Below are 17413 nucleotides of genomic sequence, written 5' to 3'. Positions count from 1 at the left end.
TCAGTCTCCACATCATCCTGGACACAGGCAGTGGGGGTGACAGTGTTTGACCAGCTGGTCCTGGAGATTCGATGGAGTGTGGGGGGGTACAATGATTGAGGGGGCACTGGAGGATCTGAGCTACAGGGAGAGGCTGAACAGGCTGGGGCTGTTTTCCCTGGATCGTCGGAGGCTGAGGGGTGACCTTATAGAGGTTTACAAAATTATGAGGAGCATAGATAGGGTAAATAGGCAAAATCTTTTCCCTGGGGTCGGGGTGTCCAGAACTAGAGGGGCATAGGTTTAGGGTGAGAGGGGAAAGATCTAAAAAAGAGACCTAAGGGGCAACTTTTTCACGCAGAGGGTGGTACGTGTATGGAATGATCTGCCAGAGGATGTGGTGGAGGCTGGTACAATTGCAACATTGAAAAGGCATTTGGATGGGTATACTAATAGGAAGGGTTTGGAGGGATATGGGCCAGGTGCTGGCAGGTGGGACATCTGGTCGGCATGGGCGGGTTGGACCGAAGGGTCTGTTTCCACGCTGTACATCTCTATGACTCTATGTGAGGTCAGTCCCCCCTTCACATGAGGGTGAATGAAGCTGGGCTTCAGTTCTAAGCAGCTTCTGTCCACTCTACTAGCCACCCTCATTCCTCACGAGTGAAACCAACCCGAACTGACTGGGGACCATCTCTCACCTCCATCAGGTTGACACCACAACATATCCCAGCAGGAAAGGGTTCAGGAATGGGAAGCCCTGTCGGATCTTTCATGTCCACTGAAGCTAACTGTGCTGAACACAGCCACTGTGCTAAATCAGCGAACCCAACGGGTGCAGGAACTGAATCTGTGGTTGTTTTTTTTCTGGTCTCAGTGATGTTGCACAGCCCAAGGTGAATATATCGACAGAGCCGTGTGAAAGGGAAGTGAGGCTCTGATCAATATAAACTTAACCCTGACCCAACCTGACAATCACGGTCTTTGATTGCGCTCACTGTGTGGCTGATCCAGTGTGAGCCTGACCCTTTAAAAAGCAGCGATTTCACCAAATTCCACAATCAATACCAAGACACAGGAGCAGGAGACCATTCAGCCCATTGAGCCTTCTCAACCATTCAATGAGATTCTGGCTGGGCTGATCATCCTCAATTCCACTTTCCTGCCTTTTCCCCATAACCCTAGATTCCCTTTCCGCTTAAAAATCTGTCGATCGCAGCCTTGAATATCCTTAATGACCCAGCCTCGATGGTGAAGAATTCCACAGATCCCCTAACTTCTGCAAGGAGAAATTCCTCCTCATCTCTGTCTGAAATGTGTGACCCTTACTCTGAGAATGATGCCCTCAAGTCTTAAACTCTCCCACAAGACAGCCAACAGTTTTTCTCCATGATGGGGGAGCCTAATGCGAGAAGGATAGGTTTAAGGTGAGCAAGGAGAGAAACAAAAAGGGTCCAGAGGGTCAGTTTGTTCACACAGAGGGTGATGGCTGTCTCGAATGGCTGCCAGGGTGGGGTTGAGGTACAATGTTATTATTTAAGAAACACTTGGACAGATACAGGGATAGGATAGGTATGGAGAGATACAGACCAAACACAGGCAAATAGGACTAGATTAATTGTGAAAACTGGACGATGTGGACAAGTTGGGTCGAGGGGCCTGTTTCCATGCTGTAAACCTCGGACTCTAAAGGGAAACAACCCCACTGCACAACCCTGTCAAATCCCTTCAGAATCTTGTGCATTTTAATAAGGTTTCTTTTCATTCTTCCAAATTCCAATGAGGACAAGTCCAATCTACTCACCCTCTTTCCAAAGGATAAACCCTCCATACGTGGTATCAGCCAAGTGAAACTTCTCTGGACTTCCTCCAATGCTAGTACATCTTTCCCCTTCAGTAAGGAGCCCAAACTGTTCACAGTGTTCCAGCTGTGGTCTGACTATTGCCTTGTATAGTTTTAGCTTTTATACTCATGTTCATTGGGTCATGGTGCTGAGTTTAGACCAAGTGCTTCACTAGAGGGTGGGAGCAGCAATCCCAGGCTCTTCTTGCCTTCTATCTCCTTGGCCAGCTCCCAAAACCCCTCTGACATCAGCTTCCATTTACTGTCAGCTCAAACTGACACACTTTACAAATCCTGAGCCACCCCTCTCACCCATTCCTTCCTCATGCAAAACGTTAAACCAAGACCTGGCACTGTTTACTTTGGTTCACCTCACCTCCCAAACGTTTGGCTCATCCCCCATTTATTTAATATCAACTTGCCAGAAGTGTCCATCTTTAACTAGAATCTGGAATCTTCCACTCATGCCTGGTCTTCCAACTAGTCTGCCTTGATAACAATCACACACACAAAAAAATCCTACAGTTCTACACAACCTTTTACAGCCAGAGGGTGTCCCAAAGGGAGTTATAAAGCAATCATGAAGGGTTGGCCTGTCGCAGTGTAGGAAATATGCATCCAAATTCTGCACAGCAAGATCCCACAACCACCTTGAATGCTGTTGGCTGAAGGATTGGCCAGGACATAGAGGGAATCTCCCCTGCTGTTCTCCAAAATAAATCCTTGGGGAGGATTTTACATCAATCCGAAAGGGTAAATTGGATTTGATATGGCAAAGGTTTACTAGATTGATCCCTGGAGTGAGGGGGGCAGCTGTAGATGAGATGTTGAATAAATTAGGTCTCTGGTCTTGATTTTGTTTTATTTATTCATGGGATGTAGGCATTGCTGGCCATTTACTGTTCACCTGTACTTGCCCTTCAGAAGGTGGTGCTGAGCTAGCCTCTTGAACTGCAGCAGTCCACCCACAGCACTGTCAGGGGGCGCGGTTTGACCCAGCCAGTAATGAAGGAATAGTGATACATTTCCAGTCAGGATAGCGAGGGACCAGTTCCAAAGAAGAATCATACCAGACTCGAAGCGTTAACACTGATTTTCACCCCCACAGATGCTGGCAAACTGGCTGATTTTCTCCTGCATCCTTTATTGATATTATTAATGAGTGGCATAAAAGGGGAATTGGAGATGGTGGAGTTCCCAGCTATCAGCTGCCTTTGTCCTTCTAGATGGAAGAAATTTGGAAGTTGTTGTCTTAGGAGCGTTGGTGAACTCCCCACTGCATCTATGCTTTAGTGGAGGAGATAGTGAATGTTGGAGGTGTCAAATGGGGTGCTAATAAAGCGGGCTGCTTTCTCTTGGATGGTGTTGAGTGTTTGAGCCTGGATACAACTGCACCCATCTAGGCAATTGGACAGAATTCCATCACACTCCTGACTTTTCCCTTGTAGACAGTGGACTGGCTGTGGGCAATCAAGAGGTGAGTTACTTTGGTGTTTTTAGATATTTATAGGTTAAGTAAATGGGCAAATCATTGGCAAATGTAGTATAATGTGGGAAAATGCAAAGTTGTTCATTTAGGAAGGGAGAACAAAAGAACAGAATATTATTTAAAAGGGAGAAAAACTGCATAAAGCTGCAACACAAAGGAACCTGGGGTTACTTGTGCATTAAACACAGAAAGCTAGCACAGAGGTGCGCGGCAGGTAATCAGGAAGGCTAATGGAATGTTGGTCCTTATTTCAAGGGGGTTGGAGTGTAAGAGGAGGGAAGTCTTACTGCAATTGTACAAGGTGCTGGTGAGACCCCATCTGGAGTACGTTTTGGTCCCTTTGTATAAGGAAAGGTATCAGTTCATTGGAGATGAAGGTTCACTCGGATGATCCCAGGTATGGAGGGACTGTCTTATGAACAAAGGTCTAATTGTTCTACTCACTGAAGTTTGGAAGAACGAGAGGCAATCCCAATGAAACATATATAAGAGTGTGTCCAGGACCAGAGGGCAGAAAACAAAAACATAGGGGCACCAATTAAACCTGAGATGAGGAGGAACTTCTTCTTTAAAGAGGGCTGAGTGTCTTTGAAACTCTATGCCACAGACAGATGGGGGGGCACAGTCCTCATGTACAGATTACTGATCAGTCAGGGAATGGAGGGTTATGGGGAAAGGGCAGGAAAGTGGACGCGAGAAATGTTGGATCAGCCACGATCCTATTGAATGGCAGAGCAGCCTCAAAAGGCTGAACGATTTACTCCAGTTCCTATTTCTTAAGGTCTCATGAGGTTCTTCCCAGGAGTTTAGAGAAAAACTGAGAGACAATCCCATTGAAACATCCGAGAATCTGAAGGAGTTGAGAGGGTAACCATTGAGAGAGAGTCTTTGCTGGGCAGGGGAATCAAACACAGGAGCACGGTTTCAATCCTTTAGGATCTCATCCTTTAATCCATTTAAGGCCAGGGGGGACCAGGTTTTGGTCTCTCAGGGAATCACGGGGAATCTCATAGAAACCTATAAAACTCTAATAGGGCTCGTCAGTGTAAATGCAGGAAAGATGTTCCTGATTACTGGGAGGATCTACTGCTAGAGTCACAGTCTAATAATATTTGTAGGCCATTTCAGCTTGAGATGAGAACAAATGTCTTCACCCAGAGAGTGGGGAGCCTGTAGAATTCTCTGCCACAGAAAGCAGATAAGGCCAAAACATTGAATGTGTTCAAGAGGGAGTTCAATACAGTAATTCGGGCTGAAGGAATCGCAGGGTATGGAGTGAAAGCAGGATCAGGGGACCGAGTTGGATGATTAGTCATGATCATATTGAATGGGGGAACAGGCCCAACAGGTTGAATGGACTACTCCTGCTCCTATATTCTACTTCCTTTGTCCAACACTCTGCACTGAAAGCATTTGCTTAAACTCTGTGTTCAAGTCCCTGGAGGTCAATCTTTGTATTCACAGAGACAAAGGGACTACCCACTGAGTATGGTCACCATCTGGAAAAACCAGTCGAGAGGCGCACAATAACAGGCAGTGGTACTTACATGAGGAGGAGGACAGCAGCTGTGATATTCTTCTGAAATTCCAGACACTGCTCGATGGTTATCCTTACAGGATTGTGCTGGCGGGGAAGGTTGAACAAAAACAAGGTGGAGCTGTTAAACAGTGCTTTGTTTGATCGCTTCCCACCAGTAGTCTGTTCTTCAGCTACGACACAGCTCTCCTTGGATTTGTATGAAGGACAGTGGTTCATCACAGGGTATTAGAATTCATTCTTCAATCAAATGTGGGTGTTGCTGGCAAGAATTTGTCATCCATCCTGAAATGCCCTCGAACAGAGTGTCACGCTGGGCCATTTCAGAGGCTAGCTAACAGTTGACTCCACGTAGGTAAGGACAGCAGATTTCTTTCCCTGCCAGATGGGTTTCACAACAATCAGTGGTGTTGCAGTCATGGTGACCATCACTGAGACTAGTTTTCAATTCCAGGTTTATTCACTGGATTTAAGTTCCACCACTGGTCATGATTAGATTAGATTCCCTACAGCGTGGAAACAGTCCCTTCGGCCCAACAAGTCCACACCGACCCTCCGAAGAGCAACCCACCCAGATCCATTCCCCTACATTTCCCTCTGACTAATACACTTAACACTACAGGCAATTTAGCACGGCCAATTCACCTGACCTGCACATCTTTGGACTGTGGGAGGAAACCGGAGCACCCGGAGGAAACCCACGCAGACACGGGGAGAATGTGCAAACTCCACGCAGACAGTTGCCAAAGGCGGGAATTGAAGCCGGGTCCCTGGCACTGTGAGGCAGCAGTGCTAACCACTGAGCCACTGTGCTGCCCATGGTGGATTTGAATCTATGTCCCTAGAATATTAACATGGGCCTCTACATGAGCAGTCCAGGGACATTACTGTTGGACCGAAGGGTCTGTTTCTGTGCAGTATATCTCTATGACTATCTCTATCACCCTCCAATCCTTCGCCTGATGTTAAGCAGCCTGCCAGGGACGGTTAGACTAAGGTAAAGCAATGAAATAAATTCTTGGTCCCAGTTACAAAAAGTTGTCAGGTTGAGGGGAAAGCTGGGAGCGGTTCATCCACCAAGCACATAGACAGTGGCGGTTCAAGAAGGCAACTCACCACCTTCTCAAGAGTAACTAGGGACGGGCAATAAATACTGGGCCCAGCCAGCAACATTCCCATTTCACAAGTGAATTTCAAAAAAAGTCATGGGAAGACCTTAAAGGAAAGCTTAAAAGAAACATTTTGGGAAAAACTCACCAGATTAATTCTCAAATCGCGGTTGAAGACAACACCTAAAAGAGTAATATATTCAGTCAGAAGCATTAAAAAAAAATTACATTTCTCAATCCCTCTACTGGTAAACAGATGGCCCTATTAATGTTCGTGTGTCTCATCAGAAACCTGTTATAGAGTATAAAACAATCATGTCGGAGAGATCCTTCAGGACTGTAAAGCTGTTATCCAATGTAAGACTTGCATTCATATCACATTTCTTACCCAAAGTGCTTCTGATGTAGTGCAGTTCTTGTAATGTAGGAAACAGGGAACCCCATTTACACAGTAAGGTCCCCACAAACAAACAGCAATTAGATAAATGACCAGGTCAGCTGCTGATGTTAATTGATAAATGACTTGTTGTGGTTCTGTTCGCCGAGCTGGGAATTTGTGTTGCAGACGTTTTGTCCCCTGTCTAGGTGACATCCTCAGTGCTTGGGAGCCTCCTGTGAAGTGCTTCTGTGATGTTTCCTCCGGCATTTATAGTGGCCTGTCTCTGCCGCTTCCGGTTGTCAGTTCCAGCTGTCCACTGTAGTAGCTGGTATATTGGGTCCAGGTCGATGTGTTTGTTGATAGAGTCTGTGGATGAGTGCCATGCCTCTAGGAATTCCTGGCTGTTCTCTGTTTGGCTTGCCCTATAATGGTAGTGTTGTCCCAGTCGAATTCATGTTGCTTGTCTTCTGCATGTGTGGCTACTAAGGATAGCTGGTCATGTCGTTTCGTGGCTAGTTGGTGTTCATGGATACGGATCGTTAGCTGTCTTCCTGTTTGTCCTATGTAGTGTTTTGTGCAGTCCTTGCATGGGATTTTGTACACTACATTGGTTTTGCTCATGTTGGGTATCGGGTCCTTCGTTCTGGTGAGGGTGTTGTCTAAGAGTGGCTGTTGGTTTGTGTGCTGTTTTTAGTCCTAGTGGTCACAGTAGTCTGGCTGTCAGTTCGGAAATGCTCCTGATGTATTGTCGTGTGGCTAGTCTTTTGGGTTGCGGCATGTCCTCGTTCCGTTGTCTTTCTCTTAGGCATCTGTTGATGAAATTGCGCGGGTATCCGTTTTTGGTGAATATATATAGGTGTTCCTCTTCCTCTTTTTGCAGTTCTGGTGTGCTGCAGTGTGTTGTGGCCCTTTTGAATAGTGTCTTGATGCAACTTCGTTTGTGTGTGTTGGGATGGTTGCTTTCATAGTTTAGGACTTGGTCTGTGTGTGTGGCTTTCCTGTAAACCTTTGTGATGAATTCTCCGTTCGGTGTTCTCTGTACCATCAAGTCTAGGAATGGGAGTTGGTTGTCCTTTTCTTCTTCTCTAGTGAATCGGATTCCTGTGAGTGTGGCGTTGATGATCTGGTGTATGTTCTCTATTTCTGTGTTTTTAATTATTACAAAGGTGTCATCAACATATCTGACCCAGAGTTTGGGTTGAATTTGCGGTAAGACTGTTTGTTCTAACTTTTGCATTACCGCTTCTGCGATGAGTCCAGAGATGGGTGAACCCATGGGTGTGCCGTTGATTTGTTCGTATATCTGGTTGTTGAATGTGAAGTGTGTTGTGTGGCACAAGTCCAGTAGTTTAAGTATGCCGTCTTTGTTGATAGGTTCAACGTCCTGTTGTCTGTTATGTCTGTCCAGCAGGTTGGCTATTGTTTCTTTGGCTAGTGTTTTGTCGATGGAGGTGAACAGTGCCGTTCCATCGAATGAGACCATAGTTTCTTCCTTGTCTATGTGTATATTTCTGATGATGTCCAAGAATTCCTGTGTCGATTGTATAGATTGTCTGGATCCGCTGATCAGGTGTTTCAGTTTCTGCTGTAGTTCTTTGGCCAGTTTGTGTCATGGTGTCCCTAGTAGTGATACTATGGGTCTGAGTGGGATGTCTGGTTTGTGCACTTTGGGTAGTCCATAGAATCTGGGGGTGTTGTTGCTTTCAGGTTTCATTCTTTGTAGGTCAGACCTGGTTATCTGTCCGTTTTTTTGTAGATTCCTCAGTGTGTTGTTTATCCTATTGGGGAGCTGTGGGGTGGGGTCAAACTCTCTCTTTTGGTAGGTGTTGGTATCTGCAAGTAGTTGTTGTGCTTTTTGGATGTACTCTGCTTTGTCCAGGATGGCCGTCATTCTGCCTTTGTCTGCTGGTAGTATGATTATGTTCTTATCGTTTCTTAGTGAGTTTAGTGCTTCCCTCTCCTTGGTGTTGAGGTTATGTGTTCGTTTTTTTCTTGTTATCAGCGGTACGATACTTTGTCTCACAGTTTGTTGTGTCTCTTCTGTCAGTCCATTGTTCCTGAGTGTGCATTCTAGTGCTGCTAGGAAGTCTGCTGTCTTGGCGTCCCTGTGGTTGTAGTTGAGTCCCTTGGCCAGTATTGTTCTTTCTGTGTCTGTGAGCTGTCTGTGGGAGAGGTTTTTAACCCAGGTGTGTGTTGTGGTGTCCTCTTCTTTGTGTGTTAGTTTGGCCATTTTTTCTTTTAGTGCCATTTTTTTGCGGTGTGTTGTCCTGTTCTGTCCTGTGGTGACGGCCTGTTCTATGGTCCGGGTCCATTCCTGATTGGTGGTTTTTGAAATTAACTATTTTTGGCGCGCAATTTCTTGTCTGTATTTGCGAAGTCTGTTGTGTGCATCTGTAATCATTACCTGGATCATCCTGAGTCCGTTCTGTCTGGCTGTGTCCCTGGCTTGTGGATTGTTGACTGGTGGTCTGTATCTGACACATGGTGGAAGGATTCGATTCTTTCGGCATTCGTGCAGGAACTGGAGCTGTTCATATGTGGCGCTTAGGCGGTTGGCACAGGATTCCCATTTCCTGGCTTGTCTTAGCGTCTCTCGCCCATAGGTGCTCAAAGTTTGGGAGAAGATTTGTAGCTCGGGTGCTCGTTGTTGTGGTTCTGTTCGTCAAGCTAGGAATTTGTCTTGCAGGAGGCTCCCAAGCACTGAGGATGTCACCTAGACGGTGACGAAACGTTTGCAAGACAAATTCCCAGCTCGGCGAACAGAACCACAACAACGAGCACCCGAGCTACAAATCTTCTCCCAAACTTTGATAAATGACTTGTCGACCAAGCACAGAAATTCATATGAGAGATATTATTGGCCACCCCTAATTGCCCTTGAGAAGGCAGAGGTGAGTCATCCTTTTTATGGATTTGCCAGGCCACTTTAGTCAATCATGCTGCAGTGGGTCACATACAGGACAGACTGGGTCAGAATACTGTAATGTGTTCAAGGATTCTCAACGTTAGAGCCCTGGTCGAAGAGGTCTCTGAAGTGCTCCCCCCCCCTCCACCTAGCATTTTTTGATGGTTTCTTCATCTTTGTTAAGAGTCATGAGAGTCCAGTTGTGGACCAGCTTACTGCCATATTTATACCATCCTCCGGGTGAAAACATTTTTCTTCGGATCTCCTCTAAACTCCTCACCTGAAACTTGTGCCCTCGGTCTCAGACACGGGAATAGATTCTCATGCTCTACCCTGCCTATGCACCTTATAATTTGGTATATCTCAATCAGATCCACCCTCACCCTCCTCTGCTCCAAGGAAATCAAATCCAGTCTCTCCTCATAACTGAGACTTTCCTCCCAGTGCAATTACATCCTTCCAATGGTGTGGTGAACCATATTGCATTGAACCAGTATTCCATCTGTGACCTAACCAAATGTTTTATAAAGTTGCAACAAGACTTCCCTGCTCCTATATTCTATGCCCGGCTAATGAAAGCAAGTATGCCTTCTTCATCCCTCTATCGACCTGTACTGACACCTTCGGGGATCTATGGACTTGCACACCAAGGTCCCTGTGTTACTCAATACTCCCTCAGTACTCTACCATTCATTGTGCATGTCCTTCTCTTAATACCTCCCAAAATGCGTCACTTCACACTTATCAGGATTACGTTCCATCTGCCATTGCGGTGCCCAATTTACCAGCTAATTGATATCAGACTGTAGCCTGAGACCATGCTCCTCACTATCAACAACACCTCCAATTTCATGTCATCTGCAAACTCACTAATTATAACTTCTACATTTACATCCAAGTTGTCAATGTACATAACAAACAGCAAGGATCCCAGCACCCTGCCATACACCGCTGGTCACAGGCTTCCAATCAGAAAATAGCCCTCTGCCGTTACCTTTTCTCCCCCCTATTTGCAGCCGTTTTTCTGGTTCCAATTTGCTGGTCTTAGATCCCATGGGCACTTAACTTTTTGAATTAGCCTTCCATGTGGGACCTTGTCAAAGACCTCACTGAGTTCCATGTATACCACATCGATTGCACCACCCTCATCAATATATTCACTCACCTTTTAAAAAAACTCAATTAAATTAGCCAGACAATCTCTCTCTAACAAATCCATGAAGATGATGCCTGATCAATCCCTATCTTTCCAAGTGTTGACTAATCCTGTCCCTCAGAAACTTTCCAATAATTTCCCTACTGCTGACATCAGACAGCGGTAATTAGCTGGCCTATCTTTGCTGCCCTTCTTGAACAAAGGAACCACATGATCTATCCTCCAGGGTCACGTTTGGCCAACGAAATATTAAATATCTCCACCAGGGCCCCAGCAATCTCGTTCCTCTGTCCTCTAAGTTATTCTTACTGCATTGATGATGAACAGTAGCTGTGAAAAACGGTCACGTTGCGGAAAGGCCTCTGTCAGTCAGCTTCAGTTTCACACATACCAGCTCCGTAACACTGACATCCAATTTCTGACCCACTCCCACATCTCTGCTCCTCAAATTGGTATCGAATTATAAATACTTACATAAAAATGCAAGGACAAAAATATAACATTTTAAGTTTGAAATTGTGTCCATGCTTGAGACGGAGAGCATGAACCTTAATACATTCGGACTCAGTGTAATTTTTGTCAGGTTTCATGAAGGGTTTCTCTCTGTGAGGCCTGGCAAGTTTTCTTGCTCCAACATCTCAATAAATAAACAGCAGGGCTGTGGGAATTGAGCAGGAGAATGAGACAATTGAATTGCTGTACAGACGGTCAGCATTGACTCGATGGGCTGGAAGGTCCACAATGATTCCATGATTCCTATTTTCACCAAATTGGGGCATAAATGTGAAGATTAGATTACTTACAGTGTGGAAACAGGCCCTTCGGCCCAACAAGTCCACACCGCCCCGCCAAAGTACAACCCACCCATTGCCCTACATTTACCCCTTTACCTAACACTATGGGCAATTTAGCTTGGCCAATTCACCTGACCTGCACATCTTTGGACTGTGGGAGGAAACCAGAGCACCCAGAGGAAACCCACGCAGACACGGGGAGAATGTGCAAACTCCACACAGTCAGTCGCCTGAGGTGGGAATTGAACCTGGGTCTCTGGCGCTGTGAGGCAGCAGTGCTAACCACTGTGTCACCCACAAATGTCTGGCAGCTCAGGAATAAACCTCAAGTTCATAATCGACAACACTCATTTTTTTTAGATTCCCTACAGTGTGGAAACTGACCCTCTGAAAAGTAACCCACCCAGACGTATTCCCCTACCCTATATTTACCCCGACTAATGCACCTATCACTATGGGCAATCTGGCATAGCCAATTCACCCTGACCTGCACATCTTTGGACTGTGGGAGGAAACCGGAGCACCCGGAGGAAACCCACACAAACATGGGGAGATTGTGCAAACTCCACACAGTCAGTCGCCTGGGGCCCTGGCGCTGTGAGGCAGCAGTGCTAACCACTGAGCCACTGTGCCACCTTAGATTAGCTTCCCTACAGTATGGAAACAGGCCATTCAGCCCAACAAGTCCACACTGACCCTGGTGAAGAGCAACTCACCCAGACCCACTCACCTACATTTACCCCCGGCTAATGCACCTCACACTATGGGCAATTTAGCATGACCAATTCACCTGACCTGCACATCTTTGTGATTGTGGGAGGAAACCAGAGCACCCGGAAAAAACCCACACAGACACGGGAAGAATATACGAATTCCACACAGACAGTTGCCCGAGGCAGGAATCGAACCGGGGTCCCTGGCGCTGAGGCAGTAGTGCTATCCACTGAGCCACCGTGCCACCCACATTTTGCAGCCTGACTGTACCTCCAGATACCTCAGTGGCTCCCCGCTGAAGCAGAATCTTCCCACTTTCCTCAGAAATGGACCGATTTCCCTCCAGCAACCTGAAGAGTAAGGGAAAGAGTTTAGTTGAAGGAAAATCTGAAGGTACAACAGAACACACACTATCAAAAATAATAAAGAATGACATTAAAACGTGGCCGGTCTCCACATGACCACAAGATATTGTGGATGCTGGAGATCTGAAGTAAGAAAAAAGATTGAAAATAGTGGGAACACTCAGCAGGTGCAGCAGCTGTTGTGGAGACAGAGAATTAACATGGCACGGATGACCATTGATTCAAACTGATGGTAGTGATTGACAGAGACTGTGAGCAATGGATGGGGCGGGGGCGGGGGGGGGGGGGGGGGAGGGGGCGAATTTAACCTTATAAAAGGGGCAGAGGGGGGTGTTTAACTTTATGAAGGGCAGACGGAATGTTTAAATTTATGAAGGGGTGGAGGTTGTTTATGAAGGGGCAGGGGGAGTGTTGGAGCTGAATGTGCTGTATTGACTCTGGAATTCTGTGCTACTTCAGTCTGGAACGCACCACATGGATGAATCAGTGTCTGTGAGCCGATCCTAACTCCCCATAGAGATTTAAATAAGAGAATAAGTAACTCAGAAGGGCAAGATCACTGTGTCAGTTCCATCTGGATATTATTCTGCTGGTGGGTAGAGTGGTGAATAATTTTTCCTGTCCTATTAAACCCACAAAAAAATAATTAATACGGTTGTAATTATTAATAGTTATAGTAATAGTTATAGAAAATAATAGTTATACAGTTATAATAATTACAGTTCTGGAAAAGTGCACATTGCACACAAAACTCTTTCTCTCTCTACAGACGCTGAATATATGCTGAGTTTCTCCAGCACTTTGTATTTACCTCAGTTCTCCACTATCTGCATCACTTTGCGGTTACCTCAGCAATTGTTGGTGGGATTCTGGATTAGTGGTGCTGGAAGAGCACAGCAGTTCAGGCAGCATCCAAGAAGCTACTTGGATGCTGCCTGAACTGCTGTGCTCTTCCAGCACCACTAATCCAGAATCTGGTTTCCAGCATCTGCAGTCATTGTTTTTACCCAATTGTTTGGTGGGATCTGACTGGGTGTAACCTGGCTGCTGTAAGGGGCCTGCAGTGCAATAGTGATTGCATTTCAGAAATAAGATCAAATTCTTGGGAACTTGGAATGTCCCAAGAATGTGGAAGGCGCTATATATAAATGCACATCCTTGCTCACCATGACAGCACTCCCTTCCAGAGAACAATCTGATCTAATTCAGTCCCATCTACAGAGTTGGTACCAACCTCTTTAGTGCTCCATCAGGCGTATACACACGGGGTGAACCCTGCTCCTTCTCCAGCTTTATAAGCTCATCAATCGCTAACTGAAGTCGTTCCCGGGTAGCGGTCTGCAATTAAAACAAAATATTTCAGTTCAGTGCAGTCACCCCGAACTGGGCAAAACATCAGCATTCTACTATCCTCTTTTTAAAAAAAAAATGGCATTGTTGCGAGAGAAATGGAAATTAAAAGTGGGAATATTTTACTACAGCTATGCAGGGCATTGGCAGGACCACATCTGGAGTACAGTGTACAACTTTAGTCTCATTACTTTAAGAGGGATGCAAATGCATTTGAATAAGTTCAAATAAGATCACTCGACTCATTCCTGGGAGAAGGAGGTTATCATAGGAGGAGAATTTGGACTTGATGGGTCTGTACTAATTGAATTTCCAAGAATTAGAGGTGGTCATATTGAAACCTACAAAGACCCTGAGATAATTTGTCATGATGGGTGCTGAGAGGATATTTCCACTTGTGGGAGAGGCTGGACCTCAAGAAAAGTTCAAGAAGACAAGGCCTCGCATTTAAGATCAAGTTGAGGGGAAGGTTTTTCTCAAGAGTTATCTATCTTTGGAATTCTCTTCCTTAGAATGTGATGGGTGGCTGGCTCATTAAATTTAGCCAAGGTGGAGTTAAATAGTTAAGGGAGTTAAAGGCTTGTCATAAGAGGAACAAGTGAGGACTCTGGGTCTGTACTCAATGGAGTTTAGAAGAATGAGGGAGAGATCTGATCGAAACTTACAGAATACGGAGAGGTCTGGATAGAGTGGATGTGGAGAAGATGTTTCCATTAAAAGGAGAGACCTGAAGGCACAGTCTCAGAGTGAAGGGATGGATCCGTTGGAACTGAGATGAGAAGAAAATTCTTCAGCCAGAGGGTGGGGAATCTGTGAAACTCATTGCCTCAGAGGGCTGTGGAGACCATATCATTGAGTGTATTCAAGATAGAGATAGATTGGTTCTTCATTGGTAAGGAGAGCAAGGATTATGGGGAGAAGCCAGCAGAAGGAGAAACATATCAGCCATGTTTGATTGGTGGAGCAGACTGAACGATGGGCCAAATGGCCTAATTCTTCTTCTCTAGAGTCACAGAGATATACAAAACGGAAACAGACCCTTCGGACCAACCCGTCCATGCCAACCAGATATCCCAAACCAATCTAGTCCCACCTCCCAGCACCCAGCCCATATCCCTATAAACCCTTGCTATTTAAATACCCATTCAGATGCCTTTTAAACATTGCAATTGTACCAGCCTCCACCACATCCTCTGGCAGCGCATTCCATATACGTACCACCCTCTGGGTGAAAGAATTGCCCCTCAGGTCTCTTTTATATCTTTCCCCTCTCACCCTAAACCTATGCCCTCTAGTTCTGGAGTCCCCCAACCCCAGGGAAAAGACTGTCTATTGATCCTATCAATGCCCCTCATGATTTTATAAACCTCTATAAGGTCACCCCCTCAGCCTCCGACGCTCCTGAGAAAACAGCCCCAGCCTGTTCAGCCTCTCCCTGTAGCTCAAATCCTCCAACCCTGGCAACATCCTTGTAAATCTTTTCTGAACCCTTTCAAGTTGGGCGGCACAGTGGTTAGCACTGCTGCCTCACAGCGCCAGAGACCCGGGTTCAATTCCCGACTCAGGCGACTGACTGTGTGGAGTTTGCACATTCTCCCCGTTTCTGTGTGGGTTTCCTCCGGGTGCTGCGGTTTCCTCCCACAGTCCAAAGATGGGCAGGTTAGGTGAATTGGCCAAGCTAAATTGCCTGTAGTGTTAGGTAAAAGGATAAATGTACGGGAATGGGTGGGTTACACTTCGGCGGGTTGGTGCGGACTTGTTGGGCCGAAGGGCCTGTTTCCACACTGTAAGTAATCTAATCTAAAAAGTTTCACAATATTCTTCCGATAGGAAGCAGACCAGATTTGCACACAATATTCCAAAAGTGGCCTAACCAATGTCTTGTACAACCGCAACATGACCTCCCAACTCCTGTACTCAATACTCTGACCAATAAAGGAGAGTGTAGCAAACGCCTTCTTCACTATCCTATCGATCCCCGACTCTACTTTCAAGGAGCTATGAACCTGCACTCCAAGGTCTCTGTTCAGCAACACTCCCCAGGACCTTACCATTAAGTGTATAAGTCCTGCTAAAATTTGCTTATGTTTTTTGGGGGGGGGGACATACAAATGTGGAGTTAAGGCCACAATTGGATGACCCTTGATCTTGTTGCATGATGGGGCAGACCCAAAGGGCTGAATGGTCTACTCCTGTTACTAAGTACCATGCTCTTCTTTCTGTATTTGCAACATACTCTCAGCTCCCAGACAGACAGTGATAGAATGAAGTGAGATGGCCATATCTGGTTATTTCATTTTGATGATTTGGGATTTACCCACATGATGCCCCTTGGAGTCAGGGCAGTAGTGCTCACAGCTTCAGTTCTTTACCTGATGGTATTTTGCTCAACCCTCCACCCCTCCCCTCAAGCTCGTCAGCCCCCTTCTTCAACCCATCCACCCCCTTGCCCAACCCCTTCCACCCACCCTCCCGACCCTCCATCCCTTCCCTCGACCCCTCCACACCCCTCCCTCAGTCCTGATAAGAGTTCAAGTCCCACCTGCTCCAGAGGTGTGTAATAACATCTCTGAACAGCTTCTTTAGAAAACATCTAAATCATCGAAACCTGCACAGCGTCCTGTGCAAAGCCTGGTCTGTGCATCATCTACCCCCTCAGTTCAGTCCCAGTGCTGAGATCTGGAATGCACTGCCTGAAAGAGGCTTGCAGGCAGTTAACAATGGCCATTGAGTGGAGGACACGGTAGGATTGGGTGCAAGAGCAGCAGCCACATGCTGAGGGAGGGAACTGAAAGCTGGGGCTACCTACCAAGGGAGACTTCCTGAGGGTCAGGCATTGAGTTGTGCATCTGTGAGTTACTCCACGATTGGCTAACTTGCTTTCCACTCTCGGTTGCAACATTGCAGCCACAGCGTAGACTAAAGCAGTGCAGCCAGGAGCAGCAACAATAGTTCGACCCAGTGTCCTCCACCTGAGAGCTCTGACAGCAATATCTGGGAATTGTTGTGAACTCCCCCGATAGTGCTCAGCTGAGCCCATGGCTCAGGGAAGGGAAATCAATAAGCGATGCTCCTAGTCCAGAGAACATTGACTTGATGTAACGAGGAAGCCAAGTCTGTAGCACTCTCAGCCAGCCATAAGCTTGGGTATAACTAACAGCTTGTTGTCACCCTGCATGTATATTTATATTTTAAAAAATTAATAAAACTTACAATTGCAGTTGGATAAAACCCATATCCATCCAGCACAATCAGTTTATCGACCAAGTCTGGGAATACTGAACAAAACTATAAAGAGGAGCAGAGATTCACCAATCAGAGAGGAGTCTGGTTATTAATATCCCTGTGTACATGTATACAGTTACACAAATAAGATACACATTATCATCAATATCTTAAAACTCACTTTTCATTTGCTTCCTGCATCACAGTTTTTGATAGATGATGTTTTTCAACACTTCCAGTTACATGGAGGTGCGACAATTTTTCTCCTTAAAGCAGTGAAGGTAAAGAAGGAGATTTCATAAAATAAAATTGGGTTTAAGATCATGAAGGGTTCTGAGGAGTAAATAAGGACAAACCATTCCCAACAGTGGAAAGGTCGATAACTGGGAGAGCAAGCTAAGGTGATTGAGAAACGAGAAACAACATGATTTTTAAAAAATCAAACCGAGTAGTTGTAACCTGAAACCCACTGCCTGAGGGGACAGTGGAGGACAGATTCAAAAGGAACATTCAAAAGAGAATTGGATCGATCCTGGAAAGGGGAGGATATGTTGGGCTCTGGGTAAAG

The 17413-nt window shown here is 45.9% G+C and overlaps 1 protein-coding gene across 4 annotated transcripts in view; it reads right to left on the bottom strand.

Annotated features, from left to right (window-relative positions):
• Positions 1–17413, bottom strand: part of serhl (serine hydrolase like) — a 42035-nt gene that overhangs the window by 3077 nt on the left and 21545 nt on the right. For 3 of the 4 annotated variants that reach the window (XM_072588456.1, XM_072588457.1, XM_072588458.1), the window contains exons 7-11: positions 16834–16908; positions 13505–13608; positions 12176–12255; positions 6106–6140; positions 4859–4935 (exon numbers count right to left, since the gene is read on the bottom strand). In XM_072588456.1, coding sequence (XP_072444557.1) covers positions 4859–4935; positions 6106–6140; positions 12176–12255; positions 13505–13608; positions 16834–16908 — 371 coding nt within the window. The other variant, XM_072588459.1, reaches the window with a different exon arrangement.

The sequence above is a fragment of the Chiloscyllium punctatum genome, chromosome 18 (genome assembly GCF_047496795.1).
Source record: "Chiloscyllium punctatum isolate Juve2018m chromosome 18, sChiPun1.3, whole genome shotgun sequence".
In the NCBI taxonomy this organism is placed as follows: Eukaryota; Metazoa; Chordata; class Chondrichthyes; order Orectolobiformes; family Hemiscylliidae; genus Chiloscyllium; species Chiloscyllium punctatum.
This window is presented reverse-complemented; position numbering and strand designations above follow the sequence as displayed.